General features: G+C 39.1%; 3 protein-coding genes across 4 annotated transcripts; 1 reads left to right on the plus strand and 2 right to left on the minus strand.

Moving 5' to 3' along the window:
* The first annotated feature begins 242 nt into the window (after nt 1–242).
* LOC122398672 (kynurenine/alpha-aminoadipate aminotransferase, mitochondrial-like) lies at nt 243–6,368 on the plus strand. The gene is made up of 9 exons (XM_043398757.1): nt 243–367; nt 473–638; nt 717–903; nt 991–1,107; nt 1,205–1,528; nt 1,629–1,755; nt 1,880–2,088; nt 2,178–2,259; nt 6,354–6,368. The coding sequence occupies exons 1-8, from the start codon at nt 301–303 to the stop codon at nt 2,244–2,246; spliced, it is 1,266 nt and encodes a 421-aa protein (XP_043254692.1). The 5' UTR covers nt 243–300; the 3' UTR covers nt 2,247–2,259; nt 6,354–6,368.
* Nucleotides 2,290–8,271, minus strand: LOC122398671. 2 transcript variants are annotated; one of them, XM_043398755.1, is made up of 10 exons: nt 8,179–8,271; nt 8,014–8,108; nt 4,842–4,975; nt 4,570–4,727; nt 4,258–4,489; nt 3,975–4,173; nt 3,655–3,893; nt 3,490–3,580; nt 2,966–3,184; nt 2,290–2,795 (listed from the first exon to the last, which is right to left on the minus strand). In XM_043398755.1, exons 3-10 carry the CDS (start codon nt 4,950–4,952, stop codon nt 2,680–2,682), a joined length of 1,365 nt encoding a protein of 454 aa, XP_043254690.1. In that variant the 5' UTR covers nt 4,953–4,975; nt 8,014–8,108; nt 8,179–8,271; the 3' UTR covers nt 2,290–2,679. The 2 variants fall into 2 exon arrangements, with proteins under 2 accessions (XP_043254690.1, XP_043254691.1); XM_043398756.1 differs by having other exon boundaries at nt 8,185–8,203.
* A 979-nt stretch (nt 8,272–9,250) lies between these two features.
* On the minus strand, nt 9,251–10,745 carry LOC122399247 (40S ribosomal protein S13). Its single transcript, XM_043399795.1, has 3 exons — nt 10,636–10,745; nt 10,066–10,193; nt 9,251–9,598 (listed from the first exon to the last, which is right to left on the minus strand). The coding sequence occupies exons 1-3, from the start codon at nt 10,656–10,658 to the stop codon at nt 9,294–9,296; spliced, it is 456 nt and encodes a 151-aa protein (XP_043255730.1). The 5' UTR covers nt 10,659–10,745; the 3' UTR covers nt 9,251–9,293.
* Between the last annotated feature and the right edge of the window lie 313 nt (nt 10,746–11,058).

Raw genomic sequence — 11,058 nt, forward strand, 5'->3', positions numbered from 1 at the left:
AACGCAAATTTTGTACTACTATTCGATGATAAGTTATCTCTGGCAACTCGATATTTTGATGACACGCTCGTGTTTATTTGAGCTATTGGAACGGGAATCAGTGTTTCGAAAACTGTTGTCGGGAGGAGACGTGCAATTACAATCGATGTTACTTTAACGCGTTCTTAAATAGATTCAATTCCTATATCAATTTCTAGAATATTATAAGGGGAGAGTCAAAGGTGATTATACACCTTGGAAACGTAGAACTTGATTAAAAATTAAAGATCGAGACCGGTCGAAACGATTGAAGAATCAATAATGGATTGTGCAAGATTCATCACGGAAGTGTCCGGCAGACGAAAAACTAGCATGCTTCGCAAAACGAGTAAGAATTGCTTATAATTCTTGTTAGTGATTGTCGTCGACTTTGGATTTCGACGTTTAAAAATATTTTAAATATTAATCTATCGTAATTTATCATCGAATATAGCAAACGATTTCTTGGAGAGACCTAACTCGATCAATCTCGCGAATGGAATGCCAAACATTACCACGTTTCCCTTCGAAGAGATCTCTGTGACGTACAAAAACGGCGAAAAAGTCAAATTAGTGGGAGATGAGTTGTCTTGCTCGCTTCAGTATGGTTCTTCTCAAGGGTAATTTGTAATTGTTCGATGCGATAATTTATTTATTAGAAATGCAGAAGAATCTCCAAGTGGAACTTTTCAATTAAGGTATAAACCGTTACTGAAGAAGATAAGGGAACACCAAAAGTACTGGTACGAGCCGAAATATACGAAATGGGACGTAATTGTAACGTCAGGATCGTCGGATGGGTGTAGCATGGTTTTCGATATGGTCGTGGAACCCGGAGATCCTATAATGATTCAAGAACCCGTTTACAATGGCACACTCAGTGTGGTAAAATAAATTATTTAATCACTCTACATAATCGAATTTGCTATCTTTGTGAACTTTACGATAACATCGTTCCTTCGTTTTTTCTAGCTTGGACCGATAACGTCGAAATTGATCGGAATCCCGCAGGATCAGAACGGAATAATCCCGGAGGAGATAACGAAAGTTCTCGAAGAGAGATTGCGGAATAAAGAATCAATGCCAAAGGTGAATCAAGAGATTTGTAAACACGTATGGACGACTGATAATTATAATCAGTTTTATCGATTGTTTCTTTTTTTCTTCGGTTTTCGAAATTTCGCAGGTCCTCTACGTGAACCCGATAGGAGCCAATCCAACGGGGACGGTTTTGCCGGAATCAAGAAAGAAAAGGATCTACGAGTTGGCCCAGATCTACGATTTCTTGATCGTCGAGGACGATCCTTATTATTTCATTAATTTCCTCGACGAAAGGTCGAAAACGTTTCTCGAATACGACACCGATGGACGCGTGATACGTCTGGATTCTTTCAGTAAAATTCTTAGCGCCGGGCTCCGTATTGGTGTCGTCACAGCCCACGAGGAATTTATTAAAAAATTGGTCATGCACAACGAGACGACGTGTATACATCCGTCGTCTTTGTCGCAGGTAGCTCAACGATTTTTTAGTTTTTGTTTCGTTTCAATTCAACGCTCCATCGTCCTTGTTCGAGACTATATTTTACGATCGTTTCGTTCGTTGTTCGCAGATGCTGGTGTACAAATTCTTGGACATGTGGGATACGCAAAAGTTGCAGCAACACTTCGGCGATATTCAAAGGTTTTATCGTGAAAGACGTGACATTGCGTTGGCCTCGATCCAAAAGCATCTTACAGGTACTTTGCACAAACGCTATCCGTCTGTTCCTAATCGTTCTATTTCCTTCTAAACGTTAGAGAGTAATAAAAACACAACGTTTTAATTTATCTCGTTGCTCTGTAATTATTTTTTATCTTGTAGGATTGGTGGAATGGAACGTTCCGCACGGTGGAATGTTCATTTGGATGAGGGTGATTGATTTGGAAGACGTGATGGAGATCGCGGTGAAGAAATGCGTTTCTAAGGGCATTTTTATTCTTCCCGGTCACGCGTTCGTCTTGAACCCTACGAAACCCGAGCAACACCTTCGAATCAGCTACAGCTATTCGACTTCCGAGGAAATAGAGAAGGTCTTTCGTCCATTTCAAGTCTTTAAAATGCTCTAAAACAAGACTAAGTTCAAATCCTATGATAATAAAAAAATCCTTTTGATTTCTAGGCGATCTCGGTGCTGGCGAGGGTGATACGCGAAGAGATCAAAGAGAAGTCTAGGAACAAGTCACATTAATGCATCGTCCAAGGTACACAGATAAGAATTAAACGTTGTTCTACAATTTTATTGCAATAAAAATTTGAGTATTTTATGTAGTACATTAACAATATACAGTTTATAGGTACAAACGGAAGATTAGTTCTCCCTTTTTTCTATTTCTTCTGCTCTCCTGCTTTAGTTCTTTCTGCTTCTTAATTATTACCTTCTTACGCATAGTCTTCGTTGCATTTCGCTTTTGATCCTAAGACAGAACATCCTCCGGTTCTTACGACGCGATTGCCTTCTGTTGTTCCTCTTTAAATTCCATTATATCTTGTTATCTTTTGTTATATTGATCATCAAACGGTGCTACACCGTACGATGCGGCCCCTTTTATTTCGTTTCTCGAACCTTTTATTGTTCGTTCGATTTATACGCTAACTTCCATCTGGTTAACTCTTTTTTATTTTTAATCCCACTCTCCGATGTACATTGCCCTAGGCGCAGGAGGAAGTACACCTCTAGTCGGTATCGGAAACCTTCCGTATATATGATTATACGGCGACTCGTTTCTACCATCCGAGTCTGTAACCAATAAAATAAGAATTGCATTGTCACCTATTACTGCCGTTAGGCAAACAATAACAAGTTCATATAGTAACATTGGCATCGTTCGAACGTTTAAATCTATTAGCCGTTAATTAATGATCAAGTCTTGGTCTTATTTCAACTTTAGCGATAGTAAGTGGTAGTACCAAGTCCGCTTTCGAAGCTTCTCGCATGATACATAATCGGCGGTCGATTCCCTGGTAAATGGCCGTAAATTTGAGACGATTGGCTGCTAGCGTAACCTGTAGCAACGTATGTAGGTGCTTGGGGCGGTTTTATATAACCTCTCGACGAGACTTTACTGTTTTTCGCCATCTTCACGAAGTTTGGAACACGGGCCCGTAATCCGCAATAATACGGATCGTCTATGAAAGAAACATTATAATTACTATACTGATACATCGATCTATACAATGAACTTTAACCCTCGGAAAGAGGAAAATTCGGGATGGAACGTGATGGAAGAATGAAGGATACATGTACATATTTACCGTATTTCTTTCTCTCGTCGCTTCTTCTTTTCTCTTCTTCGTTCATTGCAACATACACTGAACAACACAACGAACTCGATCGTTTACAATAAATGAATTTAAATTATTTTGACCGTCGGAAATCGGAACGTTCGGGATGGAACATGATGGAGAAGTGTAGGATATGTTCACGTACTTACCGTATTTCTTCTTGTCGTCGTTCCTTCTCTTCTCCTCGTTGATTATGACCGGTTTCCTGGCATAGTCGTCTTCTATGTCGTCATAATCGGGCTGGAATTACAGAATCGATATGTTGTTCTATCAAACGAAAATTGATTCAACGTTAAATAAAATAAAATAAATACCTTAGGTATATCGTGGCCGTAGAGATTCTCCCTCGGCGGTAGTTTTGGCGGTCTCTCGGCTCTTCTTTGTCTACAGCTCGTCGATTGAGCGTAGATCTGTTCCCGAGTTTCTCGATCTTGGTGGAACGCCTCGGATACTCCGATGGAGGACGAAACTCCTGCCACGCTGTAAGGATCTTCGTCGGGGATCGGTATCCTAGGTCGATTCTTAATATCCACCGGCCTTTGTAGCGCTAAAACTAACGCGTTCGTTCGAAACATGAATAATTTTATCCTTCTAAATTCAAGCGTTGACTCAATGCTTAAGTAGTCTGCTATACCTGGTGGTAACTTGGACTTTAACATGTCTAGACCAACGACATTTACAATGAGAACCCAAACGGGACACTGAAGTAGATCCGCCTCGGTTCTGACGAAAACTATAGCGCTCAAACATTGCATTTCCAGTCTTCTTCTGTCGGGGTAGGCTCTTCGAGTTTCTCGGGAAAGGTTCGTTTGAAATTTGTTCATGTCGAACACCTGAGAATCATAGGGCAACAAATGAACATGGAATGAACGATAACGCGCGCGCAGAAGCAGAGTAAGGCCCCAATGTATGCTCACTTTCCCTGGCTTCTCGTGTTCTAACGCTCCTTGAGAATTCAGCGCGATTTCTGCTCCAATTGCGTTGTCTTCCCGACTCGTCGGCTTTATGTAAACGTTATTTTTACACAGCCTTTTTATTAATATATTCCCCTGCTCGTCCATCTTGATTTTTACACCTTGGTTTATGTGCTTCTTCGCCTCCTCCGTCGTCACGTCCCTCATCGGATTCTCGAAACCGCACAATCCTATCCTACATTTCGTAAACGACAATCTTGTAATACAATTTCTCTACTCGCCACGGCTTGCCCACAATCATTTCGTTCGTTTTACCTGAAACCGTCGAATCCATCGTTGGAACCGTTAATCGTGAGAACCGGTGCTCTGGCGTATGCTTTCGCCACCCTCCGATTCCTTTCGAAAACGATCACCTTTGCCCAAATTTCGTCGTCTATCTGATTCCATTTGTCCAATACTTCTTGAATGTGATCCTGCGAGAAAAGTAGTATCATTACGATCACTCACTGGCTCAAAATTTACGGGAAATAACAATGTGTACTCAAATTTAAAAATGGCGTCGTCTAGTATCACGTGAAATTACTTACCTTATGGAGTTTATCGAGATTGTACCACACGTCCTCCTCGTCTTGATCCTCGTACTGTGATTCGACGAGGTTGTCCCTCGATCGAGACAGAATCTTCCGCCTCGATACCATTTTCTCACCGGAAGACGCTCGATCTGAACCGAAACAAACGTCCTTGGTAATCCTCTTAAAAGCACGACGCGTTCAAACAACTAATTCGCATATCTTAACGATTCTACGACAGTAATCGGTGAATCGACGAGATAGCGGACACAGTTTTATGTATTTTCGATCGAAAGTTACTGTCGTTGCGTAACTGGAGACTATCGAGTATTAATTCCACATTAATGGTAAACACAAACTGCCGATACTTTCACCGCGCAACATTTCTGCAACAAAATGTGGCGCCATTGACCATGTACGTGCGCTTGAGCACTCGAACGCTCAACGTTTATAACATTCGATCAATGAAATAACTGAAACATTCAGTTTCTTATGTATTTTTCAAGGGGCGTGTGTTTCGAAAAAGCAGGTTGGTGCTGAAATTGGTGCACAGTTACACCTACCGTCGAAGTCTAACGGATCTCACTAAACGGGCTATAACATCGTCATCGTGACCCTAATTTCGATGTAATTTTCGTTACGTATTCTTCGAGCATTCATACATATGTACTTCTGATTTATGCAGAAGATCGATCTTTTTGAACCGTTACATTGGGCCCCCTTCCAAATATTCAATCGATTCGTTCGAGAACGTAAAAATTCCCTACTGGCAAAATTGAACGCGATTTCAGTCGATGGCCTTCTTCAGGAATCATTCCAAGTTTAACGTAATGTTTAGCTACATGTGTTGTTTGTTAGTTTCTTCTCGCGTTGTGTTCGCGTTCTAAAATTAAGTTGCCGGCCGGCGACCACGTTTTCCGACTTCCTCGATGGGTTGGGTTTATTTGGATTTTGTCTCCCGAAGAAGGGCATGGAAGTACGGAGGAACAAAAATTCAGATTAAAAAGTGTCTAAACTAGACAGGGCTCTCGAAGAAAATTATCGAGCGTGTCTAAGGCGAGCACGATGGAAAAAGGGATTCGATTCCGCCTAGAATTTCCCTGAAACTCTTGGCTTTCACTTCTCTCCGAAGAATGCGAAGGCTGAGTGCCGGCAGAGCCGTACCAACTGCCCCCTTCACCAGCTGCAATACGTTTAGAAAATTTTTTTTTTTAAACCGAGTCACTCTCGCGGTACGTCTTTCCCCCTCCCGCGAATGTTTCTCCAAAGACGAGACACACACCGCTTGTACAAATGGCGAATTATAATCGTAACATCGCTTACAGGCGAATCAAAATTACTCGAAACTAAACGATCCACTTCGAACGCGCGTGACCCCGTGTTCGTGCATACAGTTGGCCGAAAAAGTCGTTCGTAAGTCACCGGACACTTGCTTGTCCGGTTTGGAATTAAAATGTAGATAGTAGTATCTTGTTTGCGATCTTATTTTCTCGCCCGCTTTAAATTATTAGTTTAAAATTTATGTTACAGGAAATGTAATAAAGGGAATGATACTCCGAAGAGTGAACCGGATGGATGGAGAGATGAAAAGGAGAGTCAAGTTGCTGGAAAGGGAAGGGGATGGTAAATGATTGGCACGGAAGTGGAAAAAGCACGGAGGGAAAAGAAGAAAGCTGTAATAGGAAAAGATGGTTCTTATACGCGTGAGATTTTGAAGATTTCGAATGTATCGACCAGTGTTTTCCAAGCTGTTTAAAGGAACGAATTCCCGTGCTGTATGCCGTGCGTGAATCGAATACGAATGTTCGTCCCTTTAAATTCGTACACGTATCCGCGGGTCGAACACGCGTTCACGCGAGGTGCTCGAATATTTTGAGTACTTGGTAAAAGCTTCGAGTAATTTCGAGTAACTTGAGACGAGTATTCAGTTATGGAAAAGTTGGATATATGACCGAAAATTGGGAACCCAATCCAGGCATTTATGGGGTTGATGATCGATACTTATTATAAAAACAACTCGAGTCGACAGTCGAACGTAGAAAAGGAGGGATCGACTGTCGAACTTCACAAGGGGAATCCACCCTCAATGGTGGGGATGAACACCGAGCATTTATGATGTAGATCATCTCGATCATATATCCAACGTTCACTATAATTGGTTCCAAAATAGTTGACCCAAGTCGACGTAAATATATATGGCACACGTATGTGTACCACATGCATACATCAACATTGCATTAGACTAAAGTTGAAGTAAAGTTTAGGGACATATCTTCCACTGGTTAAAATCGAGCAAATTTTAAGCAATTCTCAAATAACAATATGAAATAGTAACTGTACTACAGCAAGAGAAACAATATTTATAAACAATATTTAAAAAAATCTATTGTAGTATTAATGTATGTAACCCGTTTTATAAGTTCAAATTATTATAAAAATTATTTAACCGCTGCTGCCACTGTTATCAGTTCTATTATTATTATTAGTATGAAAATATATATATCTGCGATACCATCGCACTTTCACTTTCATTAATGGCCGAATAATCTAAAACCACCGAGCAAAGGATATTTTTAAATGTACACCGTTGAAATATTATTCTCTGTTGGAACACGACGAACCATCGAGACATTTTCTTTTTCTCTTTCCCTTTACTATTTCCATAAGCATGTTTGACATTTACGAATTCTTAAAGTGTCAGTGCAACATCGGAAGAAACGTTCGGCTTTTACGAATTACATAATGAATTTATGCCAACCTGTGATCATTCTCTCTCGTCTTCGTGAAATAGCAAAAGAAAGACTTTTCTACGAAAAAATATCTTTGGAACGTTGAAGACATCCGCATATGTCAACCGTCCAATACCATATGTTATACAATTGCATACACATTTCAATCGTTTTAAAATCTCTAAACGTTTTTTATATTCTGATCGTTGTAGTTTTCGAGCAATTCTAATTAACGTTCGATCATCGTCGAACACGATGAAACGAAAGATTTCGTTCGGAATCTTAATTTTTATAGTTGATTACGGAAAAACGAGATAGCATTTGTGTGATCACGCATTCAAATCACTAAAGACGATAGCGGACAACGACGGTTCTTGATATTCAAGTACAAACTATTAGTGTTAAATATTTCACTTAAAGTTTTAGAAAAATGTATCTTTTCATTTTGTTAATCAGCATACCTCTCTTTGACAACGAAACTTCTCCAAATGCCTTTCAATATGGTTCGCAAACGTCAAAGGCACTCGCGTCTTCTCCGTTACCCATAATTCACTTCCTGAAACCGTCGAATTCACGTGTACTGTCCATAAACTTCACATTAATAGAACGAATGAGCAAGAACGAACAATTACTCGATGCAAATTAAAATCTTCGAACCAACCGAAAAACCGATAAAATATTTCAGAGTTTTTTTTAATATGGCGCAGCTTTGGAAGAACCTTGCCCACTGGAGAGTGAGAACCTGGCCGCCATCTTGGTGAACGCATGCGCCGTCCTCGAAAGAAGTCGAGGACGAAGGCCGCGCATGCGTGACAGTGGGCCAGTCGTGGGCCCCACTCGAGACTGTCGAGTCGATGCCAGACGGAGCCCCGGATGCACCGGGGACACCTCATTCCACTTTCTCACACTATGCCAGATTACGCATACGTGAGCTCGTAGTGTTTCGGAGAGTTGACAAAGGCAAACTGACACGCGACCTCTTTTTCGTTTCTCCGAAGCTGCCCGAAGAAATTTCGGACCTTCTCGTGGGAATCGAGTGAGGAAGGCTCACATTTGCCTTCTCGCTCTTGAACGCTGACCTCTGTTAACCACTGCTGACCACTCCTGATACTTCTGACAGACTATAATGATTACCGCTGGCCCCTACTGACCACTGCTGACCTTTGTTACCAACTTCTGGTATGATTGATCTGATATTTTTACCTTTCTTTTCTGCTCCAAATCATTCCCTTAGTTATAAGATTCGTGCCACCTTTTCCCATATCATGTCCTCCCGATAACGAAGTCTAAAATGGATTTAAAATGGAGCCCACGAGATGGTACGAAATTACTTCGGGCAGCTTCGGGGAATCGAAAAAGAGGGCATATGTCAGTTCGCCTTTGTCGATTCTCCGAAACTCTACGAGCTCACGTATGCGTGATCTGGCATAGTGTGAGTAAGTGGAATGAGGTGTCCCCGGTGCACTCGGGGTTCCGTCTGGCATCTCTGGTTTGTATGAATCTGACGTCAGAATTGGGACAGTTGGAAGTGGTGGATATAAATTCACACATACATACTCTCGAAAATCTTTTGGAAGTATTAAGAGATTCCCCACAGATTTCTGAATCAATTTCCTCGGAAACGTGAAAAGCAATGTTTAAAAATAGGGAGAAAGAAATACTTAAGGACTGGAAGAGGTATGCTCAATAAAACATAAATAACTGTTAAGTTTTTATTTTATTAAGAAATGCAAGAAAATAATTAAGCAACAAGTGCACTAGCAGTGGAGCTTTCATATTTCCAATTTGCTGGAAGGGTTCCCTTTGATTTGTAATACCGGGCAAGTCTGTGGATTCTGGATTCTACAAGAATCAATCTGAATTTGCTGTCTTTGTCCTTGCGATTTCTCTCCAAGTGCTTCCTAATGGCCACAGCCTTTTTTATCAAATAGTAAAGGTCTTCTGGTAAATCTGGAGCGAGTCCCATACTCTTGACAATCCTCAAAATCTTATTTCCAGTGCGGAAACGTACTTGAGCCACTCCATGAGAATCTCGTAAAATCACACCTAAGAATTTTGGTTAATTAAAATTAAATTATTATTATAAAATTTGATTTTTAGATTTTACTTCTTTAATATATATGCACAAGCTCACAGAGAATTTTATAGATATATGAACATGTTTTAATAACTATCAAATACATACAGACGATTTAAAAATGTTGATGATACTTATAATGAAGAGACAAAAGATCATAATCATCTCAAAAATCATCATGTACTTTTTAATATTGCAAACTTTTGTGTAAAGAGACAACAATGAAATATTGAATCTTTCTCAGTTTGCATAAATAAAATACTACCAAAACTACAGATTATTATTTTATAATGATACTCTTCAATGTTGAGTGTTTCAAATGTTTGAACCTTTAAATACTGAGCTAATTTTGTTACCACAAACAAAGCTTGAATCAAGTTGTGGCACATAATATAACAAAGTACAAAAGATTGGGAAAAAAAAGACATAAATTTACCAATTTGAGATGGTGTGTGTCCCTTCTTTGCTAGTTTATAAATCAATTCTTTACAATCTTCTGGTGTCAACTTCAACCATGTTGGAACACTGCGTCTGTATGGTAATGCTGACTGGGATATACCCTTTCTACAACAATACAAATTTTTATTACGATAAATCCTAATTTTTTTATACGTAATGTATTCACCATACAAACTATTTAATCAACTAGTGTAAAACTACGGGTGAGAGTAACTGTGTAAAAAATATAGCAGTCAAAACATTGAGGTTATGTATACTAAAAACGAATAATTGTACGAAGTTTTCGGAACAGACAAATGTATTTCATTTTAAACTTGAAAGTACAGAAACACCACGAAACACGCTCCAATTAACGTACAAAATTCATTAATTATCAATTTGAATAAGAAACACATGGCGGCTACAGAAATTTCACTTTAACAGATACTCATACAAAGAATTTATACATTTATATTGTAATAGTAGAAGAAGTTAAAAAATTATGCAATGAAAAAACATTCGAAAGGGTTTGTAAGGGTAAATTATATTAAAATTTAATTTGCGTTACCCTGGTGCGTGCATACGACCCATCTTTGTCTGCTTTTCTTCTATAAGAGACAGCAGCGCTATTTTTGTTCACTCATCAAGTAGTAGAATAGCGTATTAATTTAAAACGTTGGCGGGAAACTTCACAATAAGGAAATTATTCATCGTTATAAACAAAAAATATATTAAAACCTAAAAACTAAATGCAAAGTTCAGTAATTTTAATTAGCTGATAATAAATTTAAAATAAATCAATATAATTCGTTGGTTCCTCGTGTTATACGTAATATCGTATTATAGAATTACAAACGATAATATAATAACATAAGTAATATGAGGAATAACAGATTTAATGATATTATTTATTGATTACGAGTTCCAGCAACAATTATTAAAAACATCGCGAAAGAATATCGTAAATAACTAACAAATTCGTAAAACTTAA

The sequence above is a fragment of the Colletes gigas genome, unplaced genomic scaffold, assembly GCF_013123115.1.
Source record: "Colletes gigas isolate AHSC1104 unplaced genomic scaffold, ASM1312311v1 Colletes_gigas_Sc00012, whole genome shotgun sequence".
NCBI lineage: Eukaryota > Metazoa > Arthropoda > Insecta > Hymenoptera > Colletidae > Colletes > Colletes gigas.

What these genes read in the sequence shown, in the direction of transcription:
- LOC122398672 (XM_043398757.1), top strand. Translation starts at nt 301, where the DNA reads ATGGATTGTGCAAGATTCATCACGGAAGTGTCCGGCAGACGAAAAACT. An exon ending in CAGTATGGTTCTTCTCAAGG is followed by an intron (nt 639 to 716) that starts GTAATTTGTAAT and finishes TTTTCAATTAAG; the next exon opens with GTATAAACCGTTACTGAAGA. An exon ending in GATCCAAAAGCATCTTACAG is followed by an intron (nt 1,756 to 1,879) that starts GTACTTTGCACA and finishes TTTATCTTGTAG; the next exon opens with GATTGGTGGAATGGAACGTT.
- LOC122398671 (XM_043398755.1), bottom strand. Translation starts at nt 4,952, where the DNA reads ATGGTATCGAGGCGGAAGATTCTGTCTCGATCGAGGGACAACCTCGTC. An exon ending in AAAGTCCAAGTTACCACCAG is followed by an intron (nt 3,894 to 3,974) that starts GTATAGCAGACT and finishes CGAACGCGTTAG; the next exon opens with TTTTAGCGCTACAAAGGCCG. An exon ending in AAGCTTCGAAAGCGGACTTG is followed by an intron (nt 2,796 to 2,965) that starts GTACTACCACTT and finishes TATTGGTTACAG; the next exon opens with ACTCGGATGGTAGAAACGAG.
- LOC122399247 (XM_043399795.1), bottom strand. Translation starts at nt 10,658, where the DNA reads ATGGGTCGTATGCACGCACCAGG. An exon ending in GGTCGTATGCACGCACCAGG is followed by an intron (nt 10,194 to 10,635) that starts GTAACGCAAATT and finishes GTATTGTTGTAG; the next exon opens with AAAGGGTATATCCCAGTCAG. An exon ending in ACACACACCATCTCAAATTG is followed by an intron (nt 9,599 to 10,065) that starts GTAAATTTATGT and finishes CAAAATTCTTAG; the next exon opens with GTGTGATTTTACGAGATTCT.